Here is a 19,739-nt window from a genome sequence, read left to right as displayed (position 1 = left end):
TCTATTTGCAATATTGTTATATGCATGTTTATACACAATATACAAAACTGTACTTGACCTCGGCAACTTAGATGAGACACATGCCTCCACCCTCACACACAGATGTAAAAGAGTTGGCAAGATTACCCAAGGTTACCTGTGGGTTATTTCTTTTCCTCTCTTTACAGTCTAATCAATCTAAATGTTTGGATTTTGTGAACACGGACCACCTTTAGTTTTCATGTGACCCTACTTTGGAACAATCCTAAACCTTTTTCAATCAAGAGAAGATGTTGTAGAAATATGCACTCTCCCCCTCGGAGATATCATGTATGATAAAGCAGCTTCTCCCTTCAAGCACCCTTTCCTGAGCCAGAATTAGATCTTGTTCCTTCCAGAAACTTTAATCGTTTTTATTTTCTGAGAGAGAGAGAGAGAGAGAGAGAGAGAGAGAGAGAGAGAGAGAATTTTTAAATATTTATTTTTAGTTTTCGGTGGACAAAACATCTTTATTTTATTTGTATGTGGTGCTGAGGATCGAACCCAGAGCCCCACGCCTGCCAGGCGAGCGTGCTACCGCTTGAGCCACATCCCCAGCCCTCCTTCCAGAAACTTTAAAATCAGATTCCTGCACTCTCCCTCTAGAAAACGCTAGGAATTTTGCTGTGATTGTTTTTTGTTGTTGTTGTTTGTTGTTTTTTAAACCAGGAAACTGGGAAAGCCTTAAAATCTGCCTATCGCCCCCACTCCAGCCCCCAACCTTTCACTCTGATGCAGCTTTCCCCAGCATCGGCAATATTTTTATTTGAATCTTGTGATGGGAAGTTCACAGGGGCTAGAGCCAGAAGCTCCACGATTCCTGTCAATGTTCTCCTGCTCCCTGGCTCTATCAACCTTAGTCCTGTCACTACTTCTTCAGACCTTCCTTTTCCTCCTCTATGCAAAGGGCTTAGCAGTTTTTATTCCAGTGTGGACATGTTTGACACACAGTGATTGGAAACCAACACTGCCATTATCTTCCATTGCTATTTAGAAGGAAAATATGTGATTGTAGCGAAAGAAACAATAGTTCATGGAGTCGTATACGCATTGTTAATGCTCACCACTGAACACAGAGAGAGTGGGGGTTTGAAACACTTGCAGAGTGAACTTGGGACTTGGCGAGGGGTCACAGAGGGAGCTACAGAGGAATCCAGATCCTCCTTTCTGCCTCAGGGCTCCTCCTCAACCCGGCTGTAGTGTGGACCTTCTGTCTAATATGGTGGCACCTCTCTGGAGAGTGGGAGGCACCTGCTCAGCCGAGAAGGCCTGGCGGAGGCCTGGTCTGAGTGGCTAGGTGGGTGTTGGGGACCACATCCAGGTGGTGTTCTCCCTGTGTGCTTAAGCGGGGTGCACTGTTCCCTCATTGATTCTCTCCTCCCTGGCATGGCTCACCTAGGAAAGCAGCAATAACTCTCTGAGCCCCTTGTCTGTGCCGGGCACTTCATTCACTCTCAGTACAAACACCCATGGAGGGTCATCTATGAGGCAGGCGGTGTCCTAGGGGCTAAGGACACTCCAGGCCACTAAGGGGTCTGAAACGCCTGCCCTTGTTGAGTTTATATTCAAGCATGGGGGAGACAGAAATAAGCACTGCACATGACCGAACAGCAGATTATGAAGTGCAGTAGAGGGCAAAGTGTGCCATTACAAAAGGAGAGTAGGAAAGGGGGTTTGGCTGGGCCAGTGGAGAGGTAAAACACCTAACTCCCATGCAGCTCTAATCAGGGTGTTCTACTGAGCAGGGGACAGATGAGCAGATACTGGAGGATGGTAGGGGATGGAGGCCCAGAGGTATCCAGAGGAATATTTGGAACAGCCGAGGCAAACACGCAAGGTAGGAGCATGCCTGGGGTCTGTGCCACGACACACAAACAACATGGTGTGAGGCACGTGTCTCTACATCACCTGGCACAAGGAAGGTCATGAGACAGGCACTCAGCAAATAGGTTTAGGATTGGATTAAAGGGAGAGGTTGCCAAAGGGGCGGAACAGTGAGGCATGGGAAATCACTTGCCCAATGGAATCTGTGGATATGGATATTTCTCTCTCTTTAGGTTCATCTGCCTCTTCTAAGGTCTTTGACTAATATTACCAAGAGGGGCAAGAGGTTGAAGCGCACCCTTGGTAGTAGTGGGCAATGTGAGCACCTATTTGTTCCAAGGCAGCTCGGCCATCCATCATAGTGGGGCGAGGGACTGTTGCTGAGCGAAAGAGGAATTGTGAAGAGCTGAACTAGGGGAGGGAGGGCACCTTTATAGCTTCTGTTCTTCTGCCTACCCGAGTGGCAATGCAAACACATCACTGTCCTTGATGCCCCACCTCCTGTATCAGGGGTATATTTAGTCACCGAGCCTGAGAATCTCAAGGTGCCCACAGAGATAGGATTGCCTCCTGTTACATTTCATGGAAGTGACGGAGGGAACACGGCTTTAAGAAAAGAGTCTAGGAAGGGGCTTTGTGTGGAGGGGTGCCCCAAAGACATGGGTGTTCACTCAGTGTGACATGGTGAACTATGCACTCCACTGAAGGAGTGGGATCCTGAGTCTCCTGTGGCATGTGTAATCCAGTAGTGAGCACATTGGCTTCGAGCCAATGTTCCAAGTGTGCAGGCTACACTGTTTCCTTATGTTGGTGCCCGCGACTGGAAATGACTGAACAGATACCTTGCAATATATAGATTTCAGTGGCTAAAATCATCAGGGGCTCTTTCTGGAAGGTGTGCGGGTGTGTTAGTGGGTGTTACAGGAGTGCTGAGCTTTGTGTTTGTAATATATGCCTTTTTCTTTGAGAGGATGGAAGAGGAGCAGCAATGGGGAAGTTCAAGATTACCTCAGAAGAAAACAAAGTTAGTGGAACGCAGGAGACAGCAATACGTCAAACCCAGAGCACCTTATCAGGTGGAGAGGAAAGCAAAATCCACATCTTCACATGATACAGATCAGGAGAGGTTCAAATGCGAATGTCCCTACTGCCAGAAGTGTATGGGGAACACTTCCGGGATCTCCACAGGAAAGAAAGCAACCTCTTGTTCTTCCTCCTGGGATAAGCTAACGCAAGACCTCAGCAACCTGACCCTCAACCCTGGTACCACCCAGCCCCCTCTTGTCCAAGGAAGGTTACAGGAAAGGGAGGAGAAGAGCCAAAAGCAGGTGTGGTGGAAAAGCAAAAGGAAGTTTCAGAAGCTCCTCCAAGAATAGACAGAATATCTCTGAGACTGTCACCCTCAGGGGAAGGCAGATCAGAACAGATGAGACCAGGAGTGTCAACATCACCAACTCCTAGGAACCTTTTGGACACATGGTCAGGAGGAGTAACAGCATGCAGCCCGACGACCAACAATCCCAGCAGCCAGCGATTCAATCCAGCTCCAGAAGTGTAGCAGCCTTTCCCCCAGCGGTTTTAACATGCCCCCTGAGGCATGCTGGGAGGAGTTGCTCCTTGGCAAGAGCAACCAGACAGCAATGTTTCTACACCGTCCTTAGCATTGCTCCCATGGTGTCAGCTGCCACTTGCCCTCCTTGGGTTTCAGTGGTTTCTCCCCACTTTTCCTGGCTGCTAATATGGTGCACAGCATCTATGTGGTGTCTCTGACTTGTTTTCAAAATGCATTCTTTCCATTTTAGCCATGAGAGCCCAGTGGGATCGTAAAGTCTGATAGAATGTGACTCTGTGTGTGAGTGTGTGTGTGTGTGTGTGTGTGTGTGTGTGTGCGCGTGCGTGTGCGTGCGCGTGCGCATGTAGTTTGTAGTTTGAAATCATCGTAGATGCAGAGGAAGTGGCAAATGTAGTACACTCTTCACCTAGTTTCCCCCCAAGAAAGTTGCATCTGACATCACTATGGAATGACGTTAGAACCAGGACATTGATACTGGTGCCTCGGGACTGTCAATCATGATAAGTGTACATTTGCGTAGCCGCCACTACAATCAAGTTTCAAAATGGTCTTATCACCACAAAGATCTTTCTTGTGCTACTCCTTTGTAGTCACACCCACCACCTGGCCCATCACAATCCCTAAGCGCAGGCAAGCACTTAATTGTTCTCCCTTTGCTACAACTGTTTTGTTTTGAGGGTGTTACACAAAACGCAATCACTCACTATGGTGACCTTTTGGGGTTGGTCTTTTCTACCGACCTTCATGCCCTCAGTTCTGTACAATCTGTTCTGTGTATCCAAAGTCTGTTCCTTTGGGATGTAGCTCACTGGTAGAACCCAGCATGCACAAGACCCTGAGTTGGATCCCCAGCACTGCCAAAAGAAAATCTATTCATTTTATGGCTGTGTGGCATTCCCCAGTTTGGATGTACCTGCTGTAGGGCATTTTGGTTTCCAGTTTTTGGGTGATATGCTACTTATGTTTTGAAAGAAAAGAAAATGTGGCCTTGTCTTGCAGTTACTGGGCCAGCGCCAGTGCAGGAGGCTTGAGGGTGGCGCAGGACAGGTCTAGTCCAGAGGGAAGTGGGGGTGTCTGCTGTGCTTTGCTGTGCTTGCGGGGTGAGGTCCTCTCAGTGTTCCACACTCGGTGACTCATTCTGCTGTGTGCTTGCCTGTGCAGTTGGAAGACCAGCTAATACCCAGCAGAGAAAGCAGTGAAATGGTCACAGCAGGTTGAACAGCATAGAGAACATCTCATTACCTGCATTAAACTTTGGAGAATAACACCGTCTCTGACCAATTGGTTTATTAATATTGCATCTCCTGTGATAAACATGCCAGTGGAAGGTTTCTTTATTGGCCCTTTTCTAGACGTCACTCCTCCCTCTGTCGTGGCCATTAAAGCAGGAACACTGTGCCAGCTTACAACAACAGGGGCGTCTATTTCCTGGAACTCAGTATTTATTGTGATGATTTGTGTTGTTCTTTCTACTCTGCCAGCCATCTTCCAGGAAAACACTAATGCAGAAATTTGAGTGAAAGATCATCTGGGTTTTAGTTTTCCTATCATCCTCATCATCTCAGGATTAGCGGGTGCTTTATTTCTGATTTTAGATCTCCTCAGTAATGGAAACAAGGAATTTGTCAAACAGAATTTCCCGTCAGACCATAAAATATTGCAGAGAAGTGGCAAGGGGGAGGAGGAAAGCAGAAACGGAACCTGGTGTACTCTGAGAAGGCTTGCCATCAATATTTACCCCAGACGTCAATTACTCTGTTGGGGTTACCTATAGGTAATTAATAGTAGCTTGGTAGGAAATGTTGGGACAACTGATTCACCCAATTAATATTATTCTTTCTCTCGTGTCTAACTAATAATTAGATAGTGGCACGGTTCTTGCTAACATTAGCCTTCTTTCAGAGAGTGAACTAGATAACTAAAGCTTAAAAGAGATTTACGTTTTCTTTCTCTTTTTACCTTTCAGGTAACAAATTTGTTTCAAATTCGCATCTTTGTAGACCACCAACTATGGAAAGGGTATCAAGTTATCTATGTTGCCAATTTTCTTTTTATTTCTCTTCTAGGTTATTCCCTAGATTAGTCTGGCCATTCACATCTTGGCCAGTCTGTTTTTATCCCTTTTTCTAGCTTCTACAATATCTCCACCCTCATATATGTAGTGAGAATGACGTGAGGACTGCGCCATAGTGATGTTGATAAGTTCTATTCAGATAACATTTTTGTTACAGTGAGTCTTTGATATCTCAAAAGGGGCTCAAAAAAGCAAACACTGAAAGCCTATAGTTCTTAGACATCGAATAATGATTTTACATTGTGAAACAAACAATGGCAACACGGGCACTAGTGGTTAAATGCAGTTTATTTGTTCCAATGACTGTAAAACTTACCTCACTTTTTTATCAGTCTGGCCATTAATGAATGCATTATGTGATCAGCCTTTTTATGCATGACACACCTATGAGAATGTCTTGTTTTCTTTTTATCAATGGCTCTTCAATCTTTAAATAAAGACAATCTTTGTTTCATTTGGTTTTTGATTAATGCTGTTTCCTAATTTAGGGTTTTCACTTTCCTAACTCACCAAGTAAAGTTGACCTCACATGTGTGTTGTAACTCTTCTATTTAAACAGTTCTGGGCAAACATAACCATTTCTTGCTGCTTGGTTAGTGGTAATGCCTTTGGTTCCTTGATTCCAGAAAACAACCAATCTAAAGTACTCCGTAAGTATTAGCTTCACCCCAGGGTCACTTTTTTTGTATCACTTTTTTTTTTTTTTTAATGTTGAAAAGTGTATTAGCTGTGTGAAAATTCCTTGTATGTTTTCACGGTGAGAGGATCATCCTCAAAGCCTGTTTCTATTACATAATGTGAACAGATTTGGTTTTTTTTCCATCACAGTATTAGCAAATAGATTTATTGGAAATGCCAAGAAAATACACTGATCAATAATAATAGTCTTATGTCACCTGGCTTTTAGTGCAAAATCATTGTAATTTTCAGCAGGGGTTTCTTTCTTATTCAAACAATATGGAAAATTCAGAAAAAGCTCAAGACAAGTGCAACTAACTGAGGTTTAAAAAAAGTGAAAAAGCAATTAAAAAGAGGTTTAGTGAAAGAAAGTCTAAAACAAATCATGTGGAACAACAATAATTCCATGGACAGGGAGAACCATGAAACATACTCTTAACTAAATCCCACAGTGCTTAAGAAAGTAACAAAAAATGGATCACAGATTGAAATGCAAAATGTAAAACCATATGACTTCAGAAGGAAACACACACACACACAAATCATTTGGACTTCGGACTTAGTGAATTTTTCTTAGAAATGAAAAAAAAATCATAGGTGGGGCATGGTGGTGCATACCTCTAATGGCAGAGACCCTGAAGGATGAGGCAGCAGGACTGAAAGTTCAAAGACAGCCTGGGAAACACAGCTAGACCCTGTATTCAAATAAAAAATGAAAGAGCTGGGGATAAAGCTCAGTGGTAAAGCAACCCTAATTTCAATACCCAGTACCAAAACTGAAAATTATAAAACAAACACTAACAAAATCCCTGTTAATGGCAAAAAAAAACCCTTAAACTACATGCTGAGAGAACAGATATAAGAACTCTACTAAAAAGAACTCATGATGAGGACTGGGATTGTGGCTCAGTAGTAGCGTGCTCACCTAGAACACGTGAGGCACTGGGTTCGATCCTCACCACCACATAAAAAAATGAAATAAAGATTGTCTACCTAAAAGGAAAAAAATAAATTAAAAAAAAAAGAACCCATGATGAGATTTTTTAAAATTTCAACCTCTAAGAGTTAAAAGTACATCAAAGTGGTAGAAGCCAAGAAAGTCAAGAGGAGACATCACAAAAGAAGACATACCTATGCCAAAAATGCACGAGAAAGAATGTTGCACAAAACAGGTCGTGAGGGACATGAACATTAGTCACAAGATGTAAGTAGTTGATTACTGAAAAAGCTAAGTTATTAATAAATGACAATACAAAATGCAGGAGAAGATTCAGATCCAACACATGCCACATGCATTGACGGTGGATGTGTAATATTGGAAGTGCCGCTCTGGAAATTAGTTCCAAATTTTTTTTAAAAAAATATTCATTTATTTTTTAGTCCAACCTCTTACTTTGATTTTTTTAAAGTCTGATAAAATTTACTCAATTCCACTTTATTCAGTAACATTAAGTGAAATTTGTCTCATAAGGCTGTGTTTGAAATTCATTTGTAAAAACAACAGAAGATTCACTGCTCAGTCTCCGGTGAATAAGAAAGAAACCCCTGCTGAAAATTACAATGATTTTGCACTAAAAGCCAGGTGACATAAGACTATTATTATTGATCAGTGTATTTTCTTGGCATTTCCAATAAATCTATTTGCTAATACTGTGATGGAAAAAAAACCAAATCTGTTCACATTATGTAATAGAAACAGGCTTTGAGGATGATCCTCTCACCGTGAAAACATACAAGGAATTTTCACACAGCTAATACACTTTTCAACATTAAAAAAAAAAAAAAAGTGATACAAAAAAAGTGACCCTGGGGTGAAGCTAATACTTACGGAGTACTTTAGATTGGTTGTTTTCTGGAATCAAGGAACCAAAGGCATTACCACTAACCAAGCAGCAAGAAATGGTTATGTTTGCCCAGAACTGTTTAAATAGAAGAGTTACAACACACATGTGAGGTCAACTTTACTTGGTGAGTTAGGAAAGTGAAAACCCTAAATTAGGAAACAGCATTAATCAAAAACCAAATGAAACAAAGATTGTCTTTATTTAAAGATTGAAGAGCCATTGATAAAAAGAAAACAAGACATTCTCATAGGTGTGTCATGCATAAAAAGGCTGATCACATAATGCATTCATTAATGGCCAGACTGATAAAAAAGTGAGGTAAGTTTTACAGTCATTGGAACAAATAAACTGCATTTAACCACTAGTGCCCGTGTTGCCATTGTTTGTTTCACAATGTAAAATCATTATTCGATGTCTAAGAACTATAGGCTTTCAGTGTTTGCTTTTTTGAGCCCCTTTTGAGATATCAAAGACTCACTGTAACAAAAATGTTATCTGAATAGAACTTATCAACATCACTATGGCGCAGTCCTCACGTCATTCTCACTACATATATGAGGGTGGAGATATTGTAGAAGCTAGAAAAAGGGATAAAAACAGACTGGCCAAGATGTGAATGGCCAGACTAATCTAGGGAATAACCTAGAAGAGAAATAAAAAGAAAATTGGCAACATAGATAACTTGATACCCTTTCCATAGTTGGTGGTCTACAAAGATGCGAATTTGAAACAAATTTGTTACCTGAAAGGTAAAAAGAGAAAGAAAACGTAAATCTCTTTTAAGCTTTAGTTATCTAGTTCACTCTCTGAAAGAAGGCTAATGTTAGCAAGAACCGTGCCACTATCTAATTATTAGTTAGACACGAGAGAAAGAATAATATTAATTGGGTGAATCAGTTGTCCCAACATTTCCTACCAAGCTACTATTAATTACCTATAGGTAACCCCAACAGAGTAATTGACGTCTGGGGTAAATATTGATGGCAAGCCTTCTCAGAGTACACCAGGTTCCGTTTCTGCTTTCCTCCTCCCCCTTGCCACTTCTCTGCAATATTTTATGGTCTGACGGGAAATTCTGTTTGACAAATTCCTTGTTTCCATTACTGAGGAGATCTAAAATCAGAAATAAAGCACCCGCTAATCCTGAGATGATGAGGATGATAGGAAAACTAAAACCCAGATGATCTTTCACTCAAATTTCTGCATTAGTGTTTTCCTGGAAGATGGCTGGCAGAGTAGAAAGAACAACACAAATCATCACAATAAATACTGAGTTCCAGGAAATAGACGCCCCTGTTGTTGTAAGCTGGCACAGTGTTCCTGCTTTAATGGCCACGACAGAGGGAGGAGTGACGTCTAGAAAAGGGCCAATAAAGAAACCTTCCACTGGCATGTTTATCACAGGAGATGCAATATTAATAAACCAATTGGTCAGAGACGGTGTTATTCTCCAAAGTTTAATGCAGGTAATGAGATGTTCTCTATGCTGTTCAACCTGCTGTGACCATTTCACTGCTTTCTCTGCTGGGTATTAGCTGGTCTTCCAACTGCACAGGCAAGCACACAGCAGAATGAGTCACCGAGTGTGGAACACTGAGAGGACCTCACCCCGCAAGCACAGCAAAGCACAGCAGACACCCCCACTTCCCTCTGGACTAGACCTGTCCTGCGCCACCCTCAAGCCTCCTGCACTGGCGCTGGCCCAGTAACTGCAAGACAAGGCCACATTTTCTTTTCTTTCAAAACATAAGTAGCATATCACCCAAAAACTGGAAACCAAAATGCCCTACAGCAGGTACATCCAAACTGGGGAATGCCACACAGCCATAAAATGAATAGATTTTCTTTTGGCAGTGCTGGGGATCCAACTCAGGGTCTTGTGCATGCTGGGTTCTACCAGTGAGCTACATCCCAAAGGAACAGACTTTGGATACACAGAACAGATTGTACAGAACTGAGGGCATGAAGGTCGGTAGAAAAGACCAACCCCAAAAGGTCACCATAGTGAGTGATTGCGTTTTGTGTAACACCCTCAAAACAAAACAGTTGTAGCAAAGGGAGAACAATTAAGTGCTTGCCTGCGCTTAGGGATTGTGATGGGCCAGGTGGTGGGTGTGACTACAAAGGAGTAGCACAAGAAAGATCTTTGTGGTGATAAGACCATTTTGAAACTTGATTGTAGTGGCGGCTACGCAAATGTACACTTATCATGATTGACAGTCCCGAGGCACCAGTATCAATGTCCTGGTTCTAACGTCATTCCATAGTGATGTCAGATGCAACTTTCTTGGGGGGAAACTAGGTGAAGAGTGTACTACATTTGCCACTTCCTCTGCATCTACGATGATTTCAAACTACAAACTACATGCGCACGCGCACGCACACGCACGCGCACACACACACACACACACACACACACACACACTCACACACAGAGTCACATTCTATCAGACTTTACGATCCCACTGGGCTCTCATGGCTAAAATGGAAAGAATGCATTTTGAAAACAAGTCAGAGACACCACATAGATGCTGTGCACCATATTAGCAGCCAGGAAAAGTGGGGAGAAACCACTGAAACCCAAGGAGGGCAAGTGGCAGCTGACACCATGGGAGCAATGCTAAGGACGGTGTAGAAACATTGCTGTCTGGTTGCTCTTGCCAAGGAGCAACTCCTCCCAGCATGCCTCAGGGGGCATGTTAAAACCGCTGGGGGAAAGGCTGCTACACTTCTGGAGCTGGATTGAATCGCTGGCTGCTGGGATTGTTGGTCGTCGGGCTGCATGCTGTTACTCCTCCTGACCATGTGTCCAAAAGGTTCCTAGGAGTTGGTGATGTTGACACTCCTGGTCTCATCTGTTCTGATCTGCCTTCCCCTGAGGGTGACAGTCTCAGAGATATTCTGTCTATTCTTGGAGGAGCTTCTGAAACTTCCTTTTGCTTTTCCACCACACCTGCTTTTGGCTCTTCTCCTCCCTTTCCTGTAACCTTCCTTGGACAAGAGGGGGCTGGGTGGTACCAGGGTTGAGGGTCAGGTTGCTGAGGTCTTGCGTTAGCTTATCCCAGGAGGAAGAACAAGAGGTTGCTTTCTTTCCTGTGGAGATCCCGGAAGTGTTCCCCATACACTTCTGGCAGTAGGGACATTCGCATTTGAACCTCTCCTGATCTGTATCATGTGAAGATGTGGATTTTGCTTTCCTCTCCACCTGATAAGGTGCTCTGGGTTTGACGTATTGCTGTCTCCTGCGTTCCACTAACTTTGTTTTCTTCTGAGGTAATCTTGAACTTCCCCATTGCTGCTCCTCTTCCATCCTCTCAAAGAAAAAGGCATATATTACAAACACAAAGCTCAGCACTCCTGTAACACCCACTAACACACCCGCACACCTTCCAGAAAGAGCCCCTGATGATTTTAGCCACTGAAATCTATATATTGCAAGGTATCTGTTCAGTCATTTCCAGTCGCGGGCACCAACATAAGGAAACAGTGTAGCCTGCACACTTGGAACATTGGCTCGAAGCCAATGTGCTCACTACTGGATTACACATGCCACAGGAGACTCAGGATCCCACTCCTTCAGTGGAGTGCATAGTTCACCATGTCACACTGAGTGAACACCCATGTCTTTGGGGCACCCCTCCACACAAAGCCCCTTCCTAGACTCTTTTCTTAAAGCCGTGTTCCCTCCGTCACTTCCATGAAATGTAACAGGAGGCAATCCTATCTCTGTGGGCACCTTGAGATTCTCAGGCTCGGTGACTAAATATACCCCTGATACAGGAGGTGGGGCATCAAGGACAGTGATGTGTTTGCATTGCCACTCGGGTAGGCAGAAGAACAGAAGCTATAAAGGTGCCCTCCCTCCCCTAGTTCAGCTCTTCACAATTCCTCTTTCGCTCAGCAACAGTCCCTCGCCCCACTATGATGGATGGCCGAGCTGCCTTGGAACAAATAGGTGCTCACATTGCCCACTACTACCAAGGGTGCGCTTCAACCTCTTGCCCCTCTTGGTAATATTAGTCAAAGACCTTAGAAGAGGCAGATGAACCTAAAGAGAGAGAAATATCCATATCCACAGATTCCATTGGGCAAGTGATTTCCCATGCCTCACTGTTCCGCCCCTTTGGCAACCTCTCCCTTTAATCCAATCCTAAACCTATTTGCTGAGTGCCTGTCTCATGACCTTCCTTGTGCCAGGTGATGTAGAGACACGTGCCTCACACCATGTTGTTTGTGTGTCGTGGCACAGACCCCAGGCATGCTCCTACCTTGCGTGTTTGCCTCGGCTGTTCCAAATATTCCTCTGGATACCTCTGGGCCTCCATCCCCTACCATCCTCCAGTATCTGCTCATCTGTCCCCTGCTCAGTAGAACACCCTGATTAGAGCTGCATGGGAGTTAGGTGTTTTACCTCTCCACTGGCCCAGCCAAACCCCCTTTCCTACTCTCCTTTTGTAATGGCACACTTTGCCCTCTACTGCACTTCATAATCTGCTGTTCGGTCATGTGCAGTGCTTATTTCTGTCTCCCCCATGCTTGAATATAAACTCAACAAGGGCAGGCGTTTCAGACCCCTTAGTGGCCTGGAGTGTCCTTAGCCCCTAGGACACCGCCTGCCTCATAGATGACCCTCCATGGGTGTTTGTACTGAGAGTGAATGAAGTGCCCGGCACAGACAAGGGGCTCAGAGAGTTATTGCTGCTTTCCTAGGTGAGCCATGCCAGGGAGGAGAGAATCAATGAGGGAACAGTGCACCCCGCTTAAGCACACAGGGAGAACACCACCTGGATGTGGTCCCCAACACCCACCTAGCCACTCAGACCAGGCCTCCGCCAGGCCTTCTCGGCTGAGCAGGTGCCTCCCACTCTCCAGAGAGGTGCCACCATATTAGACAGAAGGTCCACACTACAGCCGGGTTGAGGAGGAGCCCTGAGGCAGAAAGGAGGATCTGGATTCCTCTGTAGCTCCCTCTGTGACCCCTCGCCAAGTCCCAAGTTCACTCTGCAAGTGTTTCAAACCCCCACTCTCTCTGTGTTCAGTGGTGAGCATTAACAATGCGTATACGACTCCATGAACTATTGTTTCTTTCGCTACAATCACATATTTTCCTTCTAAATAGCAATGGAAGATAATGGCAGTGTTGGTTTCCAATCACTGTGTGTCAAACATGTCCACACTGGAATAAAAACTGCTAAGCCCTTTGCATAGAGGAGGAAAAGGAAGGTCTGAAGAAGTAGTGACAGGACTAAGGTTGATAGAGCCAGGGAGCAGGAGAACATTGACAGGAATCGTGGAGCTTCTGGCTCTAGCCCCTGTGAACTTCCCATCACAAGATTCAAATAAAAATATTGCCGATGCTGGGGAAAGCTGCATCAGAGTGAAAGGTTGGGGGCTGGAGTGGGGGCGATAGGCAGATTTTAAGGCTTTCCCAGTTTCCTGGTTTAAAAAACAACAAACAACAACAACAAAAAACAATCACAGCAAAATTCCTAGCGTTTTCTAGAGGGAGAGTGCAGGAATCTGATTTTAAAGTTTCTGGAAGGAGGGCTGGGGATGTGGCTCAAGCGGTAGCACGCTCGCCTGGCAGGCGTGGGGCTCTGGGTTCGATCCTCAGCACCACATACAAATAAAATAAAGATGTTTTGTCCACCGAAAACTAAAAATAAATATTTAAAAATTCTCTCTCTCTCTCTCTCTCTCTCTCTCTCTCTCTCTCTCTCTCTCAGAAAATAAAAACGATTAAAGTTTCTGGAAGGAACAAGATCTAATTCTGGCTCAGGAAAGGGTGCTTGAAGGGAGAAGCTGCTTTATCATACATGATATCTCCGAGGGGGAGAGTGCATATTTCTACAACATCTTCTCTTGATTGAAAAAGGTTTAGGATTGTTCCAAAGTAGGGTCACATGAAAACTAAAGGTGGTCCGTGTTCACAAAATCCAAACATTTAGATTGATTAGACTGTAAAGAGAGGAAAAGAAATAACCCACAGGTAACCTTGGGTAATCTTGCCAACTCTTTTACATCTGTGTGTGAGGGTGGAGGCATGTGTCTCATCTAAGTTGCCGAGGTCAAGTACAGTTTTGTATATTGTGTATAAACATGCATATAACAATATTGCAAATAGATGCAAGTTTTAATATTTCCTTTTGGCCTCTTGGTGAAACAACATGCATCAATGACAAAAACAAAGGACCTCAACGAAAATTGTTTTAAAGAAAATGTATGTAAGAAGACAAACCCTGAGTTAATATAAAAGCACACCATGAGAACTGCTGTGTTACTGTCTAGACGAATACTGTTGGGAATGATACTTGGTTTGATGGTTTACCTGGGAGAGGCAAGAGAACCAGTGGGAAGAACTCCTTGAGGAACAACTGAGGGACCTTAATGGAAATTCTGAAAGCCTGGGCAAAAGAAAATGGTCGATGTCTCGTGAGCAGCTCGGGAGTAGATTTCTAAGATTGGAGAGACTCAAGTCTACTTGGAGGATGGTGGGTGTGGTGGCTGCTGTGGGGAAGGCGACTTTACCTTAACTGCCACAGGAGGCCCAAGCCACATCACAGATCTACCTCATGAGCACAATGCAGTGGTCCCTTGGCCCCATTAAGGGTGCCGCTCCATGCAGTGGTTCTCTAGCAACAGGTCTCATGTCCTTCTAACCTCAGGGACTCAGGACAGGGAGATTGAATGCGGTGGTGGAGGTGGAAGTGGTATGTGCTGGAAGGTAAATGGTATTACAGCACGTGAGGGGGCATATATCAAAGGCCAGTCACCAGCACGGTGGTAGATGCAGCCTTGTTTCCAAACCAGTGCATCTGTAATGTTCACATTCAGCACAATTGCAATCAAAATGTCAAACGGCTTCCTTTTCAGAACTTGAAGAAAATGATTGCAACATTCATGTTCAAAGTCCTGATGGAAGAATTGCTAAACTTCTTGGATGGTCCCCAACTCCCCACCCGCCGCCATTTAAAAATAGGTTGAGCAACGTGCAAGGGCATGGGTTTCTGCAATCTGCATGTGCCATGAGGCCTGGGCATCGACAGAGCCAATGACTTGTGTTGGAGGATCCTTTTGAACATCCCCCACTGTTCTCCTAGTGTCAAAAAGAGAGAGGGAGAGAGAAGGAAGTCATTTGGTTTCACAGTAGAAGGAGTGTGCAGAGAGGTTGGCCTTTCATGTTTCCTAGGATCAAAGGGAAAGGAAAGATATGAAAGCCTTTCAAAACTTTCTCAGTCCTGAGCAAGGGGAGTCCAGTTTTTCTCCTCAATTTTGTCAAGATATCTCAGAGAAGCAGGTTAAGGTTGCATTCATTCTTGTCAGCAAACTCTTGATGGTTACCATGTGACTCTGCTGGGAGTTGAGGGGACAGGAAGGTGAAGGCCAAGTACTACCTCTCACAGCTCTGTGACTAGGAGAAGACCCTAAAAGGAGGCGTGACCTAACATGGCCTTAGGGCATGCACTGAGGACAGAGGCCTGGAGAGGCAGAGAGGCAGAGAAGGGGAAGATAAAGGAGAGATCCCCAGGCAGTAGATAATCAGAGAGTCATTTCCCAACATGCACCACCTTTCAACTGTGCCTGACCAATTGCTAACCCAAACTCAATCAATCAACTCCTCACACAGTAAGACCAGAGCTTCTCCTTATCACCTCCACCCAGCCCTGATCTCTGGTGTTTTCTCCTCTTTGGCCCCTGCTCTCGCTGTCTCAAATGGCACTCCTCAGAACGCCTGCGCTCACTGAACAGTGATAAGATTCTCTATCCGAAAGAAAGTTTGGTTTCCTCACTCCAGGGATTTCATGGAATTCTGCCTCTCTCAAGTACCTGGCGAAGTGCAACAGAGCACATCTGGGGAGGGATATATTATTTTGAAGCTTTGAAGGTGCTATGAAGTTTCACTTCAACTTTCTCTAAATGCTACTGCCCTGACAAGTACAGCTAAGCAGAGCACTGATAATGCTCGAAATAAAATTCTGTGCGCAGCTCACAGAACCTCAGTGAGCCCAGCGCCTCTGGGGCCTTGTGTAGCCCAGTGCGACTGGAGGGAAGACGGAGCAAGAGCTCAGACCTACGTGTGGCCCTAAGCCCTCTGACCTAGGTCCTGCTTCTTTTGCTGCCAGGAGCCTCCTTCCTCTCCAGTCTTTGTGCGTCAGACACCTCCGTACCCTGGTCCACATGTGCGGAAGGGTCACTGAGCCCACAGTGGTGGGCTTTCACGTTCCACGAGACAGGAACTGGGGAGATTTGAAGGACTGTCTTCCACTCCCAGCTTCAAAATCCCCTCGTGTTGAGGAGAAGATATCGGCCCGGGGGCAAGTGGCAGTTGTGCAGTCCAACGGGTCTCTGTCTAGTGACGGTGCTGGGAGCACCTCACACATTCCTGCCTCTCACCTTGGTGAGAACAAACCCTTGCTGTTGAGGGTGTTCAAGGCTGTCGTTCCCCAAGAGGACTCACTGGGAAAGGGATCTTTTCAGGCATTCCTGGATCCTGGGGTAAGAATTTCTGCACTAGAGATTCATGAGCAGAACAAACCTTACATTTTGGGGAAAGAGGTTACATTGTGTCTTCAGAGAGTTATCATGACTAAACCTGCCTATGATCATTTCCTCATCCCAATGAGCTTGTGCCCAATTTGTTTGGTGTGCCAGGCTCCTGTGTGTGAAAGAGCACAGGAAAATGTATGGAAAGGTGTACCTACAGTTGGTGGGAGTAAATCCACAGGAACCACCAGACTCAGGAATAGATGTGAGGCAGAACAGGGTTTGCCTGGAAGGTGACAGTGACCCAAAGGACCCTAAACCAGAAAAGGGAAAGGGAAACCTCCATTGTCTGGTGTCTTTCCTAATCCCTGGAGCTCAGCGAGAAGGAGAGCAACTAGTGAGATAGAAGAAAACTCACAAGAAATATCTGGCTACGGGCAAAGAAAGCACCACAAATCTGATACGCATCCCTTTTCTCTGGGGAATGCCTGGCTCTGTGTGTAATGAGGGAGATCCGTGTGCTGCGAGAGACATGAATGGACAGAGACTCCATCAGATCTGGGCTCTTGATGATGGCCTAAACAAACAGGTGACTTGTTGGATCAGGATTCCACTTCAGATCAATTAATGCAGAATCTGAAGTGGAGTCTCTGGATTCCAACCAGGATGGGAAACGTCAGATGAAAGAAGGTGAGTTTCATCAGGGTATTGTGTCTCAGGGAGGGGAGACCAATGCAGAGCCATTGGAAGAAGATCCTGAGACTCTCATAGCTGACCCATGGGAATGAATTTCCTCCCCTTCCACCACATTTCAGCACATGTGGGGCCTTTGTTAGAAGGGAAAAGCCCTGAGAACTCCAAACAGGAAACCAGCACAAGAGGACTTGGGTGTGCTGATGGCGTATAGACCACAGTGAATTCTTGAAGACTCGTGTATTGAGGGAGATGGTGATGAAAGCAGAGAAGCCTGCCAAGCCAGAGAGATAGAAGAGAGAGAGAGAGAGAGAGAGAGAGAGAGAGAGAGAGAGAGAGAGAGAGAGATGACTGTTCTCAGCCAGGCACTTTCATTAGCCAGAGGGGAGGGGGATGAGCTGGACAAAGAAGACACTCAAGACAGAGGAGAATGTGGAACCCAGTCTCCCCCATAATGCCACTGAACTCTGTGATGTGCCACCATCCACCTAAACCTGGTTGCGTTGACCGTGGCAATCAGGATGTCCAATGACATGCTTCCCATATGCAAAGAAGGTGGAGAGAAGGATAAAGTCCCACTGAGGGTGCAGGCAAGCAGTTCATATGATCCTGCCAGCTTTTCTCAAGTGCTTGACCTGGCCATGAAAGCAGAACTGTACGTTTCTCACCATATAATCCCAATGATGTAGATTGCATGGTTCCTATATTTAGTTACATATAGCTGAGTGACAATGTGTCTCAGTTCACGTGGGCATCTAACCTTCAGGGTAAATTTCCTCCTTTTGGAAGGGGAACGATGAACATTGAGCTCCTTTGGGGGAAATTTCCCTTCTCTCTTATAATTTACTTGGATTTCAATGTACCTTGCCTTGGATGTAGAGCTCCTACTGGACCCAGCCCTCATATTTTAAACAATTTCCACTTTCTCTTAAATGAAGAGTATCTGACTTTCTTTACTAAGAAATGAAGAGGCAGGACATTTAAATGGAACCTATGGGTGCTAGGTTAGTAAAAATGTACTTCCTATCCTCACCCCCATCTTGGTATGTGTAGTAAAGGACAGTGGGTGATGATGTCATCAGCTGAGAACAGCCATTATTTCCCCACAGGACGAACCTTTTTTTTTTTTTTTTTTTTTAGGACGAACCTTTTTAATGCTCCCTGGTACAATGCAGCATCATCCTAGCACCACTGCCCTAGGATCACCTGATGTACCAAGCCCTTTCCCATGCCTGACTTCCAGATTTCATGGACTCTATTGCTTTCCTCTGGTTGAAAATCAACTCTCTAAGTCTCTCTGAAGTACCTTCTTGGGCTTGTTCACCCATTTCCTTGTGGTTATTTGGAATAGTTTTCACACCTCTGCTGAAGGCCAGATTTAGAAACTGCTCAATTCAGAAATATCAACTCAGAATTGCGGCAGACAGATCGGTTCATTTTCAGGCTCTCTGGAAGGGTTGTCACTTCTCTCTGTGTTATCCCCCAATTTTTCTTTGGCATCCCTAGAGAGTGACAAGGTCAGAACAAGGGATTCTAAGTGACAAGGTCAGAACATGGGGTTCAAACCGTATCGATCAATTTCTCAATTTATAATTAAACGGGCATCTTCGCAAAATAAGGGAAGTAACCGCCTTCACTTCAGTTCCAGTGTTTCTCTCCCATTATGATGCTTGTCCATTGGCTGTTGAAGGCAGGAAAATTGACAGGTCTCTAAGTTTAAAACAGCCACGGGACACGTCTATGTGTGCCAGGAACTCTGCGTGCCAGTCACAGAACGTTGTTGGTTTAAACTTTGATCATAAACAGCTACACACCTGACTTATTATGTATCCCTGTATGATTAGGAAACAAGTGGCTGGAGGAAATAGTACTTTAAGCTTTGGTGGTCCATAAGAACCAAATTTGAAATTTCTAACTCTTCTTTGTCTGGAATTCAGAAGAATCCATCTTCTCATGAATTTGGAATTTCTAACTCTTCTTTGTCTGGAATTCAGAAGAATCCATCTTCTCTCAGGAGAGTTGGTAGCAACAAATGCGTGAAGGAATGATGTACATTAAAGGTCTAAGCATGTTGCCAGGTGTGTTGGTGCATGCCTGTCATCCCAGCTGCCTGGGAGCCTGAGACAGGAGGATTGCAAGCTAAAGGCTAGCCTCAGCAACTTAGCCAGGCCCTAATCAACTTAGTGAAACCCTATCTCATCTCAAATGAAACCCCAAAGAGGTGGGGATGTAACTCACTGGCAAAGTGCCTCTGGGTTCAATGTCCATAACCCCCGAAAAAAAGAGAAAAGAGAAAAAGTATAGGTGTGTAAAGATTCTGGTCTACAGGACATTCCAGTCTATGCTAATGGAGTCTCATTCCGGAGGCTAATGAACTCCTAGTGCAGTCTCCTAGTGTCTGAATCTTTAGGTTGAATACACATGTATTACTTAAAGGTTTTCAAATGCAGGATTTATTAAATGTCTGTTAATAATAATAAAGGAAACGAAATACATAAACATTCTGCACAGTCTCATCATGCACAGTCTCATCAATATGTCAGGACAACTA

At 44.7% G+C, this 19,739-nt stretch overlaps 2 protein-coding genes across 2 annotated transcripts; one reads left to right on the top strand and one right to left on the bottom strand.

The window, feature by feature from the left end:
• The first annotated feature begins 2,813 nt into the window (after positions 1-2,813).
• On the top strand, positions 2,814-3,218 carry LOC144252503 (protein FAM156A/FAM156B-like). The gene has a single exon (XM_077794780.1). It carries the CDS (start codon positions 2,814-2,816, stop codon positions 3,216-3,218), a length of 405 nt encoding a protein of 134 aa, XP_077650906.1.
• A 7,698-nt stretch (positions 3,219-10,916) lies between these two features.
• LOC144252502 (protein FAM156A/FAM156B-like) lies at positions 10,917-11,321 on the bottom strand. Its single transcript, XM_077794779.1, has one exon. The coding sequence runs from the start codon at positions 11,319-11,321 to the stop codon at positions 10,917-10,919; it is 405 nt and encodes a 134-aa protein (XP_077650905.1).
• Positions 11,322-19,739: the final 8,418 nt, after the last annotated feature.

This window comes from Urocitellus parryii, unplaced genomic scaffold (assembly GCF_045843805.1).
Source record: "Urocitellus parryii isolate mUroPar1 unplaced genomic scaffold, mUroPar1.hap1 Scaffold_440, whole genome shotgun sequence".
NCBI classification, from domain to species: domain Eukaryota; kingdom Metazoa; phylum Chordata; class Mammalia; order Rodentia; family Sciuridae; genus Urocitellus; species Urocitellus parryii.
The sequence above is the reverse complement of the archived record's forward strand: the minus strand, read 5'-3'. Positions and strand labels throughout refer to the sequence as shown.